This window comes from Cetorhinus maximus, chromosome 4 (genome assembly GCF_964194155.1).
Source record: "Cetorhinus maximus chromosome 4, sCetMax3.hap1.1, whole genome shotgun sequence".
Classification (NCBI taxonomy): Eukaryota; Metazoa; Chordata; class Chondrichthyes; order Lamniformes; family Cetorhinidae; genus Cetorhinus; species Cetorhinus maximus.
The window spans coordinates 44,961,938-44,978,640 of NC_135882.1; the positions used below are offsets into that span (position 1 = coordinate 44,961,938).

General features: G+C 43.6%; 1 protein-coding gene across 14 annotated transcripts in view; it reads left to right on the forward strand.

The window, feature by feature from the left end:
• Positions 1-16,703, forward strand: part of clasp2 (cytoplasmic linker associated protein 2) — a 570,512-nt gene that overhangs the window by 514,692 nt on the left and 39,117 nt on the right. For all 14 annotated transcript variants that reach the window (XM_078540120.1, XM_078540106.1, XM_078540107.1 and 11 more), the window contains one exon: positions 4,876-5,095. In XM_078540120.1, coding sequence (XP_078396246.1) covers positions 4,876-5,095 — 220 coding nt within the window. The remainder of the gene's footprint in view (positions 1-4,875; positions 5,096-16,703) is intronic.

The following is a 16,703-nucleotide window of genomic DNA, read 5'->3' on the forward strand; positions in this document are numbered from 1 at the left end:
ACACAGTGCAGTCCATTCAACCATGGCATCAACAAGCCAGCGGCCATGGTATCCTTCAAGAGGCTGAAACGCCATTGCACACATGGATGCACTCATGCCAGTATGACCACAGTTTAGCAAGGCGGTGCTAACAGGAAGAACATTTGTCAGTGGTTAGCGCTTGACCGTCGCAAGAAGAAACTATATCCGGACAGTACCATATCTCCAGATGCCAGCTCTCATGGAAGGATAATGCAGAGGCCTCAACTTGCCAAGATGCCATCAGACATCAGGACGCAGTGATCTGTTACTTTACAGCATGCACCCAAAGCTGCGAGTTATGTTAGCACTATCCTCACAGAATGGTTCAGCAGGATTGACAAACACGCATTATCCTGCATTCGTAGAAAGCCTGCCAAGTCTCCGTCCTGCAATTACTTGGGATTTGGAAGAGATATGGCCCAGTCAGTCTTGATACAGTAGTCAATGATAACTACTTCTTTCATAGATCCTGCTGAGCATTCAGGAGATGTACCAGAGCATCACTTTCATAGCATTACAGTCCTCAACATTGTCCATTTCACAAAGGCCAATCTTTTCTACCTAATCAATGAGTGAGTTGTTCTGAGAACTAGACTTCTTTGGTGTTGAGAATAGAGGTTGGGAACTTCAACTTGCAACAGACGTTGGAGCTTTTGCGTGTGTGTAGACCAGGAGCGGGCTGCACATGTGCAGGTTAGCATTTTTACATTCTTTGGGCCCAGTGCCCCTGTACATTTAAGAAAAACGGCACAAAAACCTGTGTTATGTGACTGGGAGTGGAGCACCACCGAAGACTAGTGTCCCAGGCAGGGGACAGGGAGAGGAGATACGCAAAGGTCCCAGTTCAGTTAAAAAGAGAAGAGCAGAGAAAAAAGCCTCCAAATAGGAAAAGGACTGCAGGTAGCAGACTTAAGTGAAGAGGACTCAAGGGAAGCCCTGGTAATTGCAGAGGGCTCAGAAAGAACCCTGAAGATCTAAGAAGGCAACCGAAGTTTGATGACTCAGTGCTACGGGCCACTGGGACAAAGGCACCCCTTTGGAGCAATAGTATTGTACTCAGAGCAGCCGAAGAGCTGAAATTGTGCTTGCAAGTTGGTGCCTGACTGCAGACTTGTGAATCCAGGGGAACAGAGTCTCAGGAGATGAGGTTGAAACCTTGAGAGGTGGGCTCTTTGTTGATGCCCGCCTGAGTTGGAGTGACTTTGAGTGAATTCCAAGGTTAGATTTTCGAAGGTGAAGACTAGAGTCCCTCATGAGAGAGACAGAGTTTGAGAGCTTGGTTGACTCTGTTACTGATGTCTGGGTGCGTTGTTGAGAAATCCATGGACTCTGTTTTGGTCGCATCTGTCATTTGTCACTTAATGTGTAGTGTGGTTTGTTGGACCTCAATGTTAATTCACTTGTACCTCATATTAACCCTGAATATTAGAGTATAAGGTAGATATTGTAATTTTTTTTATCTTTCTGACTTTGTATTGTAAAGTTTACATTTGGTTGTTCAAAATCTGTGGAATCTGGTGGCTTTATTTACTGAGCAGGTGTCTTTAGATCTCAAACTTTGTCTACTTTAAACAAAATGTTATTGGTCCCTAAATGAATTTTACCAAAAAATTGGGGGTCTGGTCAAGGATCATAAGAGTGACATGAACTTCGTATGTGAAAATGATGGCTGGACAGTACACCTGTCACCCTCGCACCTCAGGCGGACATTATTTGACCTCGTGAGAACTGGTCATCATGGTTAGTGATAATCCTGGTGCTGCCGCACTTAAGTCTGTAGTTTGTGGATGTTACAAGTATTTGTTGCAATCAATGTTGGGAGTCTTCTCCCAAGGAGTCTGGTCAAGGATCATAACAAAGTGCGTTGTCTCACAATGAATTCCATAAAGATTTGAGTACTGAGACTTTACAGAAGGATTCTGTAAAGCACTGCTAGGCAGCCATTCAGGAGCAAAGTTCTCACAGGTAAGTAGATGATTTCATCAGGATGAGTACACTCATTCCCCTCTACCTGACATTTCCACTGTCATTCAGTGGAATCCACTTCCATTGTTCAGCATCATGCATGGCATAGGGAGAGTGGAAACTAAGAAAGAAATAACGTTTAGCCTTAAACGCGGAGACGAAAACCTGCTGCTGGGAGGCATGAAAGGCTATGGTGCTCAACGAGGAGTACTCGTTTTCCCTAAAAAGCTCGGTTATAAAATAAATAGCATTGCAAAGTACACTTGAGAGAAAAGACTCCCAACATTGATCGCAATACTTATAACATCCACAATCTACAGGCTTAAGTGTGACAGCATCAAGATAATCACTAACCATGATGACCAGTTCTCATGAGGTCAAATAATGTCTGCCTGAGGTGTAAGGGTGACAGGTGTACCGTCCACCCATCATTTTCACATGCAAAGTACCTTTGTTCATGTCACAGATGGGGAGCTCAAGGTGATTCACTGCGATGAGATTGAGACTTAATGGAACTGAGGGACCAGATGGGGAATAATTTGGGGGGAGGTGGGGGGTGTCATTTGGTACCCTTGAATGAACACAGGAACTTGCATGACATCGATTAGTCATTCAATACCTGAGACTTGGAGAGGGATAAATGCAAAATATGTTTATAATAGTGCAGATTATATGCAGTGAATGAACACCAATGCCACCATTGTGCATTAAATTTTTCTAACCCAACCACTGCATCTAGGTGCAGCCCTGGAACCACAGCAGAGGCAAACGCAGCCTATTGGCTGCTATTCCGTTGTCTGAGATTACTTTGGCAAGCATCCTCTGGTAGCCCAAGGCCTGGAAAGCCCCGGCCTGCTATAGGTCTCCTGCTCTGGTGCAGGTGTACCCTCCTTGGTCTGATCTGCTGGAGTTGGTGGGGGTCGCAGGCAGAGGGGATTTGGAGCAGCAAGGCACCCTTGTAGTGTCCAGGGTGGATCTCCCCAGTGTGTCTGGCTGACATTCCTCCTCCCTTTGGGTGCGTGATGACCCCTCAGACTCCTTGAGGAGAAAGGGCACCTGGAAGGAGGCCAAGGTGCCCCATCCCCCTCTTGCCCTGCCACTGCTAGAACACACCTGTGGCTAGAGCGATGGTCAGCAAGTCCAAGCACAAATCCGGTAGAAACTGCATTCTGCTGGACCTGGGTCTCCCCAAGGCAGTCGCCACCCTTCCCATGGAGACTTTAATGCACTTGCATGCCAGAGCCACATCAGACAGAATGTGGATGGACTCCTCCATCCTTCGTTCCAGTCTGGTGACAACCTCTTACAACTCTGCCTGATGTTCCCCTGCCTGTCTTTGCATCTCCAACATTGCTGTTAGGGCCAATTTACAGAGGCTCATCACTGGACTCAAACTCTGCAGGGGCCTGGTCTCCGGCAGTCCTCCAAGTGTCAGAGACCTTGGCTGCCACTGCCTCAGTCTGCTGTGGACACGTGTCGGTGAGGTGATCACCAGATTGTGAACCCAAGCCAACTGAAGAAGTAGGACCCACCGAGGTGTATCTGTGTTGGTGGAGGGCACAGGTGAACACAGTGACATGTCTTCTTCAGATGGTTCCCCTACCTCCTCATCTGAGGCACCCTGGGGCTGAGGCGCTTGCTGGTGGCCGTCTTCCGCTTATTCTTGCTGGTAGTTCGAATAGAGAGAAGAGATAATTAGTGATCGACTAGGTAGGCTGCAACATTATAGGTCACTCACAGTCATTATGCCTATGTTGTCGATATATACTGGATGGATCCTCTCAGGTTTTTTGGGGGAAGTCGATCTCAGGTCCCCACAGAAGCGATCTCTGTCCTCTCCAGCTAGCTCTTCCACCTGTTTCTCCTGGGGTAGGGAATGTCCTCAGCTCAGGGGTCCCACCACCAGTCTTTACTCTCTCCATCTGTTGTGGAAGATCTTGTCCTGCATAAAGACAGATGGATTTACTCTGAACACTATGGATGAAAGAACATTTCAGAAGCGTGCATGCCTATTATGTCTGCTGAACCCTCTCCAGTAAGGGATTAAGTCACCATTTGTCTAGGATCTTAAATGAGATAGTGAGCTTAAAGTGGCTGGCAGACATTCAGTGCTCACATCCCATCTGCTGGTCATGTGTGACATCCCTGTGGACTCTGACCCTTAGACTGCCTGATCCCCTAATGAGAGAGAGTTTGCAGTGAGTAAAAGTTTCACTTACCCTGGCAGAGCTCATCAGACCATTCATTCTTTGCCCTGCACTGCAGGGCAGACCTTTTTTGTTGGCCACGGGCACTGACCTCACTGGCAACCTCCTAGGCAGCATGGTCAGGTGGGAGGACCTACTGCTCCCATCCCCCTGGAGGCCTCGCTGAACCGTGGAGTGGAGGATTTTGTCTGTTTGGGCGTCATGGTGAAGCAGAAGCTACACCACACCTTGCCTGCAGTGAGTGAATGTCTATGTGGGAGCCATTTAAATATGGCGACAGGACCTTCGACCCCACGAGGTGGGTGGGTGGGGGGTGGGGGGGGGCAGACAAATCCCTGCCCGCCCTACCACGAGATTCGTCTAGCTCCTCGCTGATGCATAATTAATGAGCTGAAAAGCATAAAATTAGGCAAATAAATCTGACCTGCCACCCAGTGGGAATCACACCGACTTTCCCGCCTGGCACCACACTTAGTCTCCAGAATGGAAAATTCCACCCTTAGAATGGGCACTTGGACGAGGCCCCAACAAGCTGGACAGATGTCTATTCAAAACAAGTCAATTCCTTGTAGGACATAAAGAGAGAAAATAGTGTGGGGATAAGGGGGAGAAATATTTCTTCTGCAATTCCTGAAACCGTGGTTGTACTAATGATACTTATTTTTCCACTTCTGTTCATTAGGCCACTGGTGGAATTACCGATACCCGAGGAGGCGGTGATGCCACTGACTTAGGACGAACTGCTCTGGATAATAAGACTTCACTGCTGAGCACTGTACCCCAACGCAGTAGTTCACGATCACGTGATTATAGTCCATACAATTATTCTGATAATACTTCTGTCAGTAAGTCTGCCTTAAAGGAAGCCATGTTTGATGATGATGCTGAACAGTTTCCTGATGGTAAGCAGCAAACGTACGATAGGGTTAAGTACCTTAATTGGGGGGTAGTACAGATGTTCTCAGAAGCTCTTTATTTGTTGGTTTACTGTTACATAGTACTGTCTGTATTGCCTTTTTAAATTTCTGAATGATCATTTAACTATTGACAACTTATTTTGAGTATAATGGAAAAGTGTTTATTATAAATGCTATAACCTTCAAAGCAAACAGTGTTCACCTGGGCACAAATAACAACTCTCTCGCCTGTAAAATAAATCAGAATTACACATTAGTATCACATCTTTTTGCCAAAGCTCTACATGGTGACCCAGTTTAACTTTTTGGGATGAGTAAACTTGATACTTTGGACTTGGATATCTAGAATATCAAGTTAGCTGGAACACCTTAAGCTGATAAACATGGGTCCTTGCCTACAAATCACTCCACTGCTTAATAGACCTTCCCCCTTACTTTTGTGGCCATCTCCAGCCTTATGCCACATTTCTATAACATCCAGTCCTCAGACAGACCTTTTGTATTTTATTCTCTCCACGCAGACACACTGCAATAAATTATGGTTATGTCACTGACCTTTCAAGAATATTACTGTTCTTTTCTCGCAGAACAATTTATAGAAAATTAACATGAATTTATGACTGTAGTTTTACTGTTAGAAGAAACAAAATGGGGTCCACTTTCTCTCAGATTCATTAAGGCCTTCTGTCTATGCCGTATATTCCAAAGCCTTTAGTAGCCTCCATGTAGATGGACAATTACTAAAGCCTGTTAGACCAGATGCCAAGTCATTATAAAACAATTTTTTAATTCTGAAGATGCCCTCACAGCAAGGGCATCATTAGGCCATGGAATCGCATGGGGCCCTGAGCAAGTTGGGGAACACAAGTGGATTCAGTCCCTATAACTGGCTGCTGGTGGAAGCATTGGTCAGTCCAGGCAGACTGAGCTCTCACTTAAACATACTCCATTTCTGTACAAGAGGTCTGTAGGGATCTTCCTCATTATTCATAAAGATCTACAGCTAGAAATGTACCATTGTAGCCACGATGGGCTAGAAAGCTGCTCACCTACTCTGAATTCTACTAGTGATGGGGTGGGTTCTAAACAAGCACATATTGCAAATCTGTGTCATGGCAATGCTCCTGTAAAACATATTGAGTATGAACCAGGATGTCTATAACACTGAATAATGTCTTGATGCCAGCTCTCCGACTATATATTTATCAACTGAAGTTGATATTGCAGTAGTAGAAGCCCAAGTGCTGACACAAGCAAATATCCAAACTTTGCCTCCTTTTTATCTAGTTAAAGGCAACTACTGTGCTTTCCCATTGTATCCTGACTGTGGGTATGTTTTAGGTTGTTGATGCTGTTTTGATGGGTTGGAATTGTAGTTGTGTGTTTAAGTACAATTGCATTCATTTACTGCCTTGTGGAGCAGGTTTGGGTATCCTCCATGAATGGGATTAAAAATCACTTCTTAAAGTCGTTAGAAATAGGAGCAAGAATAGGTCAGTCGGCCCATCGAACCTGTTCTGCCATTCAATAAGATCATAGCTGATATGATTGTAGCCTTAATTCCACTTTCCTGCCTGTCCCTTAAATCCTTTGATTCCCTTGTATATCAAAAATATGTCTAACTCAGCCTGGAGTATATTGAATGACCCAGCCTCCACTGCTGTCTGCGGAAGAGAATTCCAAAGAGTAATGACCCTCTGAAAGAAGACATTTTTCCACATCTGTGTCTTAAATGGGAGACCCCTTATTTTTAAACTGTGCCCCCAGTTCTAGATTCCCCCACGAGGAGAAGCATTCAGCATCTACCCTGTCAAGCCCCTTCACAATTTTATATGTTTCAATAAAATCACCTCTCATTCTTCTAAACTCCAATGAGTATAGGTCCAACCTGCCAACCTTTGCTCATAAGGCAACCTCTTGATCCCAGGAATCAGCGTAGTGAATCTTCCCTGAACTACTCCCAATGCAAATATGTCCCTCCTTAAGGAAGGAGACAAAACTGTACACAGTACACGAGATGTGTTCTCACCAATGCCAGGTACGGTTGTAGCAAGACTTCTCTACTTTTATACACCACCTCTCTTGCAATAAAGGCCAAAGTTCAATTTCCCTTCCTGATTACTTGCTGTACATGCATGCTAACTTTTTGTAGTTCATGTCTAAGGCCACCCAGATCCCTCATGCAGTGTCCCTCCATTTAAATAATAGTCTGCTTTTCTATTCATCCTGCCAAAGTGAACAACCTCACGTTTTCGCACATTATACTCCACCTGTCACACTTTTGCCTACTCGCTTAACCTATCTATTTTCCTTTATAGACTCTTTGTGTCATCTTCAAAACTTGCTTTCCTACCTATCTTTAATATCGTCAACAAATTTGGCTTCTATACAGTTGGTCGCTTCATCCAAGTCATTAATGTAGATCATAAATAGTTGAGGTTCCAGCACTGATCCCTGTGGCACTCCACTAAATACAGTTTGCCAAACTGAAAATGGCCCAATTAACCTGACTCTGCTTCCGTTTGTCAACCCTCTATCCATGTTAATATATCACCCCAAACACGATGAGCTCTTATCTTATACACCTTTTATGTGGCATCTTACCGAATGCCTTTCGGAAATCCAAATACGCTACATCTACTGGGACCCCTTTATCCACCCTGCTTGTTACATCCTCAAAGAATGCTAATAAATTTGTCAAACATGATTTCCCTTTAACAAAAGCATATTGACTCTGGATTGTATTATGATTTTCTAAATGTCCTGCTACTGCCTCCTTAATAATGGGTTCTAGCGTTTTCCCAATGACAAATGTTGGGCTAACTGGCCTATAGTTTCCTGCTTTCTGTCTCCTCCTTTGCTGGGACCTTTCCAGAATCTAGGGAATTTTGGAAGATTGCAGCCAATGCATCTACTATCTCTGTGGCCATGTCTTTTAAGACCCTAGGATGGAGGCCATCAGGTTCTGGAAACTTGTCAGCCCTTAGTCTCATTAGTTTTCCAAGTGTTGGAAGCTAGTGATCGTGAATAAGTTCCTCCCTCCCATTTGTCTCCTGATTTTCCATTATTTTTAGCGTGCTTTTTGTGTCTTCTACTGTGAAGACAGGTACAAAATACTTGTTCAAAATCTCTGCCAGTTCCTTGTTTCCCATTATTAATTTCCCAGTTTCACCCTCTAAGGAACCAATCCTCATTTTAGCTACTTTTTTCCTTTTTATATACTTGTAGAATATTTTATTGTCTGATTTTATAATTCTTGCTAGTTTTCTCTCATACTCCAATTTCTCCCTCTTTATTTTTTGTTTTTAGTCATCCTTTGCTCGTTTTTAAAATTTTCCCAATCTTCTGGTCTATAGTCTTGTTTTTCAATTTACTATCCTTAACTTCCTTAGTTAGACACAAAATGTTGCATCCTTCTGATAGAGTCCTTCTTTCTCAGTGGAATATATCTTTGTTGAGAGTTACGAAATATCGCCTTAAATGTCTGACACTGCTTCTCTACTATCCTACCTTTTAACCTATTTTTCCATTTTACTTTAGCCAACTCTATCTTCATACCTTTGTAATTGCCTTTATTTAAATTTAAGACTCTTGTTTCAGACCTACATTTCTCACTCGCAAACCAAATGTGAAATTCTTTCATGATATGATTACTCTTGTGTTACAGACGTGAGGGGGTTAATCAAAACAGCCCTGATTTCTCCCCTGACCACCTGTCCATAAACAGAAATGTGCCTTTGATTTTTTTGATTTCACCTTTTTACAAGGGATGGTGTATTTTTCCCAACCCCTCAGTTTTGGAGTGACCAAATCCTCTATTAATAACCTCACAGCAAACTCAAGAAAGAGTAAAATCAGAGGGTTAGTTTATTTTACACGCACTCAAAACGCAGGGAGGGGGTGTCGCTACGTAACCCTGATACAGTCTCTCAATAAAAGATGGAGAAGGGAACAAAGAGGTACAGGGCAAAGACCACAGAAAAATGGGAGTTATTGTTTCACGTGAGTCCTGAATCAAAAGTCCAATGGTATATTCCTTCAGAGGTTAGCAGGCTGAAGCTGATGCAGGGTAATCCACTTTTCCAGTAGCACTGACTTCCACGATGAATTCATCTTGTGGTAGGCACTGGTACAGATTTCAGATATTTCAGTAAAAAGCGTAGATGAGAGCCAGGCAATTTAAACCCGGACAAAGCACTGGTTCTGTTGATGGAAGATGGCAGACAGAGGCAGGCTGCTAGCCTAGAGTCCAGTTTTCTCTTCTGAGGTTAAAGTGCAACTGAAAACCGAGTCCAAAAGGATTCTTTACTATGAGGTCATTAATCAATCCTGCCTCATTACACATTGCCAGGTTGGAATCATACCTAGCACAAAGAAGGATGGCTATGGTTATTGGAGGTCAGTCATCTCAGTCCTAGGACATTGCTGCAGGAATTCCTAAGGGTAGTGTCCTAGGCCCAACCATCTTCTGCTGTTTCAACAATGACCTTCCCTCCATCATAAGATCAGAAGTGGGGATGTTTATGGTGTTCAGCACTATTCACAACTCCTTGGATACTGAAGTAGTCCGTATCCATATGCAGGAAAACCTAGAACAGTTCAGGCTTGGGCTAATAAGTGCCAAGTAACATTGCGCCACACAAGTGCCAGACAATGACCATCTCCAACAAGAGAGAATCTAACCATCTCATCTCCCTTTGACATTCAATGGCATTACCATTACGACAGCAGGTCAGAAACTCACCACCTGACTCCCCAAAGCCTGTCCACCATCTAGAAGGCATCACGAGTGTGATGGAATACTCTCCACTTGTCCGGATGAGTGCAGCTCCAACAACACTCAAGAAGCTCGACACCATCCAGAACAAAGCAACCCACTTGATTGGCACCCCACCCACCACATTCACTTCCTCCACCACCGACGCACAGTGGCAGCAGTGTGTACCATCTACATGATACATTGCAGCAATTCACCCACACTCCTTTGAGAGCACCTTCAAACCTGCAAGCTCTACCACCTAGAACAGTGATCTTCACTATTTTTCAAGCAAGGGCCACTTTAGCAAAGACCTGCAATGTGAGAGCCACTTTGACTACTATAATAAGAGGCCATTGCCTGATTCGCTCCTGCTTGCGATAACACAAAGGAAGAAAGGATCCTCAGTGCTAAGGTGAGGGATTTACCTGCAGAATGTGCTTCTCTTTCCCTGGGAGGTGGTGAGGCACTCCTGTACGCCAGATTCTACTGTGATGGCGGCTGCCCCTTGAACACTCCCAGTAGCCCACTGCATCGAAATGCCAGGTGGCACCTGCCTGGGTGGAGGCCACTGTCAGGATCAGCTCACTCCTGAAGGAGGGGTCTGTTTCCTGGATACAAACAGATCTCTTACCACTCACTCACTGTCACTGTCTCTGTCTCTCTCTCTGTGTCTGTCTCTCTCTCGCTCTTGCTCGCTCTCTCTCTGCGGCCATCCCTCCCCACGACCTGGGGCCCAGACGTTGCAGCCCACCTCTCCTACCTGGGACCCTGGCACTCTGCTCTCTGGGCCCTGGTTGGAGGTTCCGAAGCCCTGCTCCAGCAGCACTGCACCACTGGTCAGGGAGCCATGCTTCATGTCCATGGGAGCCACCATTGGTTTGCAGGCCGTGCAATGAAGAACACTAGCCTAGAAGGTCAAGGGCATCTGATGGATGGGAACAGCACCACCTGCAAGTTCCCCTCAGAGTCATTCACCATCCTGACTTGGAACTATACCGCCATTCCTTCACTGTGGCTGGGTCAAAATCCTGGAACTCCCTCCTGTGGGTGTACCGACACCACATGGCCTGCAGCAGTTCAAGAAGACAGCTCACCACCACCACCTCGACCAGTTAGGGACGGCAATAAATGCTGACCTAGCCAGCGACGCCCACATCCCATGAACAAATAAAGAAAAGGTCTAAAATTCCCTGTTCACTGGTTGGTTCCAGAATATATTCTTCTTAGAAATTGTCTTGAATGCATTCTATAAACTCATCCTCTAGGCTACCTGGTTAATTTGATCCGTCCAAGCTATAGGAAGATTAAACTCCCCTTCAATTATTGCGGTACCTTCTTACAAGCCCCCAGTATTTCTTGACTTATACTTTGTCCTACAACATAGCTACTGTCAGGAGGCCTATAAATTACTCCCCAGTGACTTCTTTCCCTTGGTATTTCTTATCTCCACCCAAACTGATTCTACATCCTGATCCTCTGAACAAAGATCATTTTTCGCTACTGTACTGATCTCATCCTTTATTAACAGAGCTACCCCACCTCCTTTTCCTTTCTCCCTGTCCTTCCAAAATGTCAAATACCCTTTAATATTCAGGTCTCAACCATGATTTCTTTGCAACAATGCCTCTGTAATGGCTATCGGATTATGCTTACTTATTTCTATGTATGCTGTCAATTCATTCATCGTGTTACAAATACTGCATACTTTCAGATAAAGAGCCATCAATTCTGACTTTTTTTTCACCCTTTTTCCCTATTCTGACCTTACTTGCTGGTGCACTCTTATGTTTGTATGCTCTGCCATTTCCTGTCACACTTTGCTTATCTTTACCTTAATTGTTGGAGGTCAGTTAATGTCACCCTGCAATCAATTGCACTTGGCACAGTAGCCCTTTTGAAATTTTTGTCCCATCCTCCTCTGCCTTAGCCAAATTGAATGTCAGGAATGCTTCTCCTCAGCTCACAATAAAAGATGAAAGGTGAAATTTTGTGCCCCCCTCCAAGGTGAGTTTGGTGACGGGTAGCATTTAATTGGGCAGAAGGGTGGCAGGTGGGGACCCCACCCCTTTACCACCTCCATCCAATTAAATCCATGACAGGAAGACCCATGGATGGCCTTCCTGCCCCACTGCCAATGGAGGCCCTTAAGGTGGCAATTAATGCCCACTTAAGGCCTCATCCCACTGCCATTAACCCAGCAGCGTGCGCGGGGGTTCACTGTAAAGGGAGCATGTCAAGCAAACTTTTCCATGTTTGCTTGCAGGCTTCTCGGGGGTGCTCCCTCATTCAAAGGCACTCAGTGCCTGATGCAGAGACCCGGCATCGGGAAGGTGGGTGCCCACGGATAGCTACTTCCTTGCTCTTGCTGCCAACCAAACCCCCCCCCCCCCCACCGCCTCGCGACCCCTTCCTATCATCATTCACCTGTGCCTGAGTCCCTCCTTGATCTGAGGCCTCAGGTGGGTGTAGTACCAGCAGCCGCCACCTCCCCAGTGGTGCCAATGAGTACAGAAGAGCTGCCAGCCTTTGATTGGCCAGCAACTCTCGGTGGCAAGATTTTACCCCTGGAGTTCTTGACCCTAGGAGGAAGGCCTGTTAGTGGCCTGTCAAGTGCCTGATTAGCACAAGATGCAGCAGATTTCTCCGTTCCACATCCAAGACCCCCATTGTTTCCACAAAATTCCCTAAGTTTTTCTACTCTCAGAATTTTGAATACTCAGGTGGAGAGATGTGAGTCATGCAACAAAAAAAGAGATGGAGAAGAATGTAAGATATCTGAGGCAAACAGGCTGCAAAAATACAGAAACATACTGACAGGTAAACCATGTGTTTGAAAGAGGCAGATAGAGAGAATGAGACCTGCAGACTTGAGAATACCCGGAGAGACTTGTGCAAAGTAGAGGGCTAAAAATGGAATAAAACAGGTTAAGAAGCAACAAGCAAAAATAATTAAGAAACATAGGAATGGAGACTGAATGGAAGACAGTAAAGAATAGAGCAAAATAAAGAAGTGATAATGTTGCTGAAAAGGCAAGCTTTTTTTGCCCAAGAGTCATGCCCAGAATTTCAACTAGCATGTGTCCTGGAAGCTGAGCTTGTTGGAAAATATTTGAGCATGCCTCTAGGTTAAGCGAAATATCAGAGCAGTTAAAACATTCTCCTATAGGTTGAATTTTATACTGCCAGTGAGGGAGCTATGCTTGCAGTGAACACAGGTCAGAGAATCAGGGTTAAAATCTTGTTGCTGTATTTTTGAACTGCATATTCCTGCTGGGAGCAGAGCATTGTAGAATTAACCATTGTATCAAAATGCATCTATATCTGAGCAAGGCAAGTTTGATGTTAGTTTTAACTGCAAAAAATATTCCATTTTTATTTCACTGGTGATTAACTTGATGTGCACACTATGTCACTAGAATAATAACTTCTGTGCTTTTTGTACTGTTCTGTTGATGCTTGTGGATTATAATCTCTTCACAAGAATGCGATGTCTAAGAAAAGATTAAGACAATGGAAAAATAAAGAGTAGAAAGGAAAAATATGATGCCACTTGCCCTCTCCATGCAACATATGCCCTGGTTCTGAACACCACACTGACCTCAACTTTGACATGGGGGTGGATTCTTGACCACTCCTTTTATTTCAGATTTCTACATGTACTCCTCATGACCCTGCTCAAATTTCCTAGTTAGAAGTAGAAATAAAAAAACTAACTTGTTCAAGTATGCTGTCCACAGCACCCATTGACAGCTCCCACTGCAACAACTCCAACTGCCTCATCTCCCTCTCCCAACAAATGCCTTGCTGAGTTCATTCCCTTGCAGTTAATGTAATCTCTTGCATGTGCTCTTTTTCGACTTCGACTTTCCACTTCGACTTCTCTAGCACAATGAGTCTTTCACCACCACTCAAATCTGCACCAAGTCCCCCCCCCCCCCGACCCACCCCAAAGATATGTTTAGTGGCTTGTAGGGGTAGACAAAGGAATGTTCTCTCTTACTTAACTGCGACTAAGCCTCTGTCCATTTCTGCAAATTGACCCTTTTTAAAATGCTATACCAGCATACTATTATCTCTAAATTTCACAATAACTCCACATTTTACATTTGCCAAGTGTTTGCCCATACCCAGCTGTGGCATATTATTAAACACTAAATCTAATTGGGCCGGACTTTCCGATGCTAACAGCAGCGAATGTACAGGGTTTCAGGGATCCAGTGGGGGTCAGGGGGATCAGTAGTACAGTTACTCAGGAATTAGATGTGGTTTTAATCCTTCTAACCTTTCCTGGGTAATTATTTGGCTAAGAGAGTTGGAACCATCTGAAGACTCCACTTTAAACTGGAGTATCGGATGGTACCCAATGCAGGAGAATTGCCCATTTAAACTTTTCAGTTAATTGCCATGCAGTCCTTGCATGTGGACCTGCCGGGGGTCCCCCAGCGCATCATCTGGTACCTCCGGAGTACAATCCCCCTGAGATTGGATGTTCTGGGCCATTGATTTGTGTTTGAATCGTTGAGTGTTTAAAATGACCAACAAAAAGGCCTTTCAACCCTTTACTTTCAAAAGTATTTTCTTTTGATTTTCTTTTTCCCCAAAGTGATGTTTCTGAAAGATGTATTGCATTTCCCTTGTGAAAGATGATGACACAGATTTTGGACTTGCTGATCAATGCCTTGTCATTGGAATATGCTACTGACAATGACTATTAATATCTATGAATGTGGAAGAGCTGTTAGAACAAATTGAGAGAAAATTGATAAATTGGTTATCTTGATGTTCTGTACTTGGAAGATTGCTTGTAGTGTGTGATACCTTTGTGCCAAGGTGACTGACAGATTTTTCTACTGCTTCAGTAGATTGACATCTGCCTGGGACACATTGAGAATAAATATTTGGAATAGTAAATTAACATTTAATTGGTTTGCCTTCATGAATGCAAAGCAGGGCACTTGGTGTGTTGTACGTCTACAGAAATCTAGTTCTAACCAGGTTCATCCCAAGGTCATAAGAATTAAAATTATGTCAGCATGTAAAAGTGCTATACCTGTATTTGATATCTGTTATGTTGACATGTTAGCACCACAAACATTGAATCAGGTAATACTTGGTTGACAAAACATTTTATCTAGCGGATGCACTTTTTAAAATGTGACAACAGCATGAATTAATACAACTTTCAGTGTACTTGGCGTTCAGTGGAGCTCCTAAAAAGGATTGTTGTATGATTGTACATTTCTGGAAAATGTTAGGGGCAAATATTTGAACTTTCTCCATTCTGGAAAGCTGTGATCATGCCTCAGTGATTTTCTTTCTGGAGTCCTTTGTGCCTAGAATGCAAAGATTACATAAAGTTAACATGTTTTTAATTTATTTTGACATTTTTTAATGTTATTGTTTTCTTATTACCATCAACTGCATTTTCGCCTTTAGACACCTCTATAAGTCATCACCTGCAAAATAACTATATGGTTGGAGCAAAAGAATTCCCAAAAATTTGAAATAATATTAGTTTCATTGAACTGTTTGTTTTTCCTATATAATTAGAAGCTTAATCTATTTAAAAGATTTTCATAGTCAAGATTGATTGCAGGAAAGAGCAGTTTGCATGGCTAATGTGTGCTTTTCACATTATTTTTCCATTTATAAAACACTGATTAAACTAATTGCCCTTTCTCATTGTGTTGGTGTTCAGCTGGTGTTGTGGAGCACTAATGATCAGTGCCACAAAGTGAAAGGATGCAGATTCAGCTATTCCACTTATGTCTAAACCTGAGTTGCACTGAACTGATGAGCTGATGTGACCCTGGTTTCAATCTCAACTTTCACATCAGAAGTGGCTACTCCAAGTTCCATTATAATTGCAAATTTTTTCCAACATAATAAACACTGGTTCAGGATGGCATTTCCTAACAGACTTAAAAAGCTCAGCTATCTTGCTAATAGCTGTTGTTTGTGATCTTCTAGTTCAAAAAGAAGAGAACATGTTGCTTTCTTTCACTCAGACATCAATACTGGGCTGGGAAATGGCTTTTTCATTTAGTCCAGTGCCAACATACCATTTGTGTATGGTATTTTCATGAATCAGTTGGAGCTCTCTCAAAAACTAATAATTATACAGTGCCTTTAACATAGTAAAATGTCCCAAGATACTTCAAAGGGCATTTATAAAGCAAAATTTGACAAGGAACCACATAAGTATATATAATTATGAAGATAGAGTAATGAGAAGGACCTATTTCCCTTCACAGAGAGGTCACTAACCAGGGATCATAGTTTTAAAATAATTGGTAGCAGGATTAGAGAGGAGTTGAGAGAATTTTACACCCAGAGGGTGGTGAAGGGTCTGGAACTCGCTGACTGAAAATGGGGTAAAGGTAGAAACCCTTATCACATTTAAAAAATACATGAATTTGCACTTGAAGTCGCCAAGAGCTGGAAAGTCTGATTAGGCCAGATAGCTCTTTTCAGCTGGCACAACAGACTCAGTGGGGCTAAATGGCCTGCTTCTGTGCCATAAACTTTCTGTGTTTCTGTCAGGAGATATGAGTGCAGATAACCAAAAGTTGGTCAAAAAGGTAGGCATCTTAAAGGAGGAAAGAGGCAGAGAGGTTTCGGGTGGGAATTCCAGAGCATAGGCTTTTGGGAGCTCAAGGCATGGCCACCAGTGGTGGGGCATTTAAAATGAGGGTGCTCAGAAGGCCAGAATTAGAGGAGCACTGATATCTCTGAAAATTGTGGGGTTGGAAAAGATTACAGAGAAAGGGAGGTGCAAGGCCATGGAGGGATTTGAAAACAAGGATGCAAATTTTAAAGTCGAGGTGTTGATGA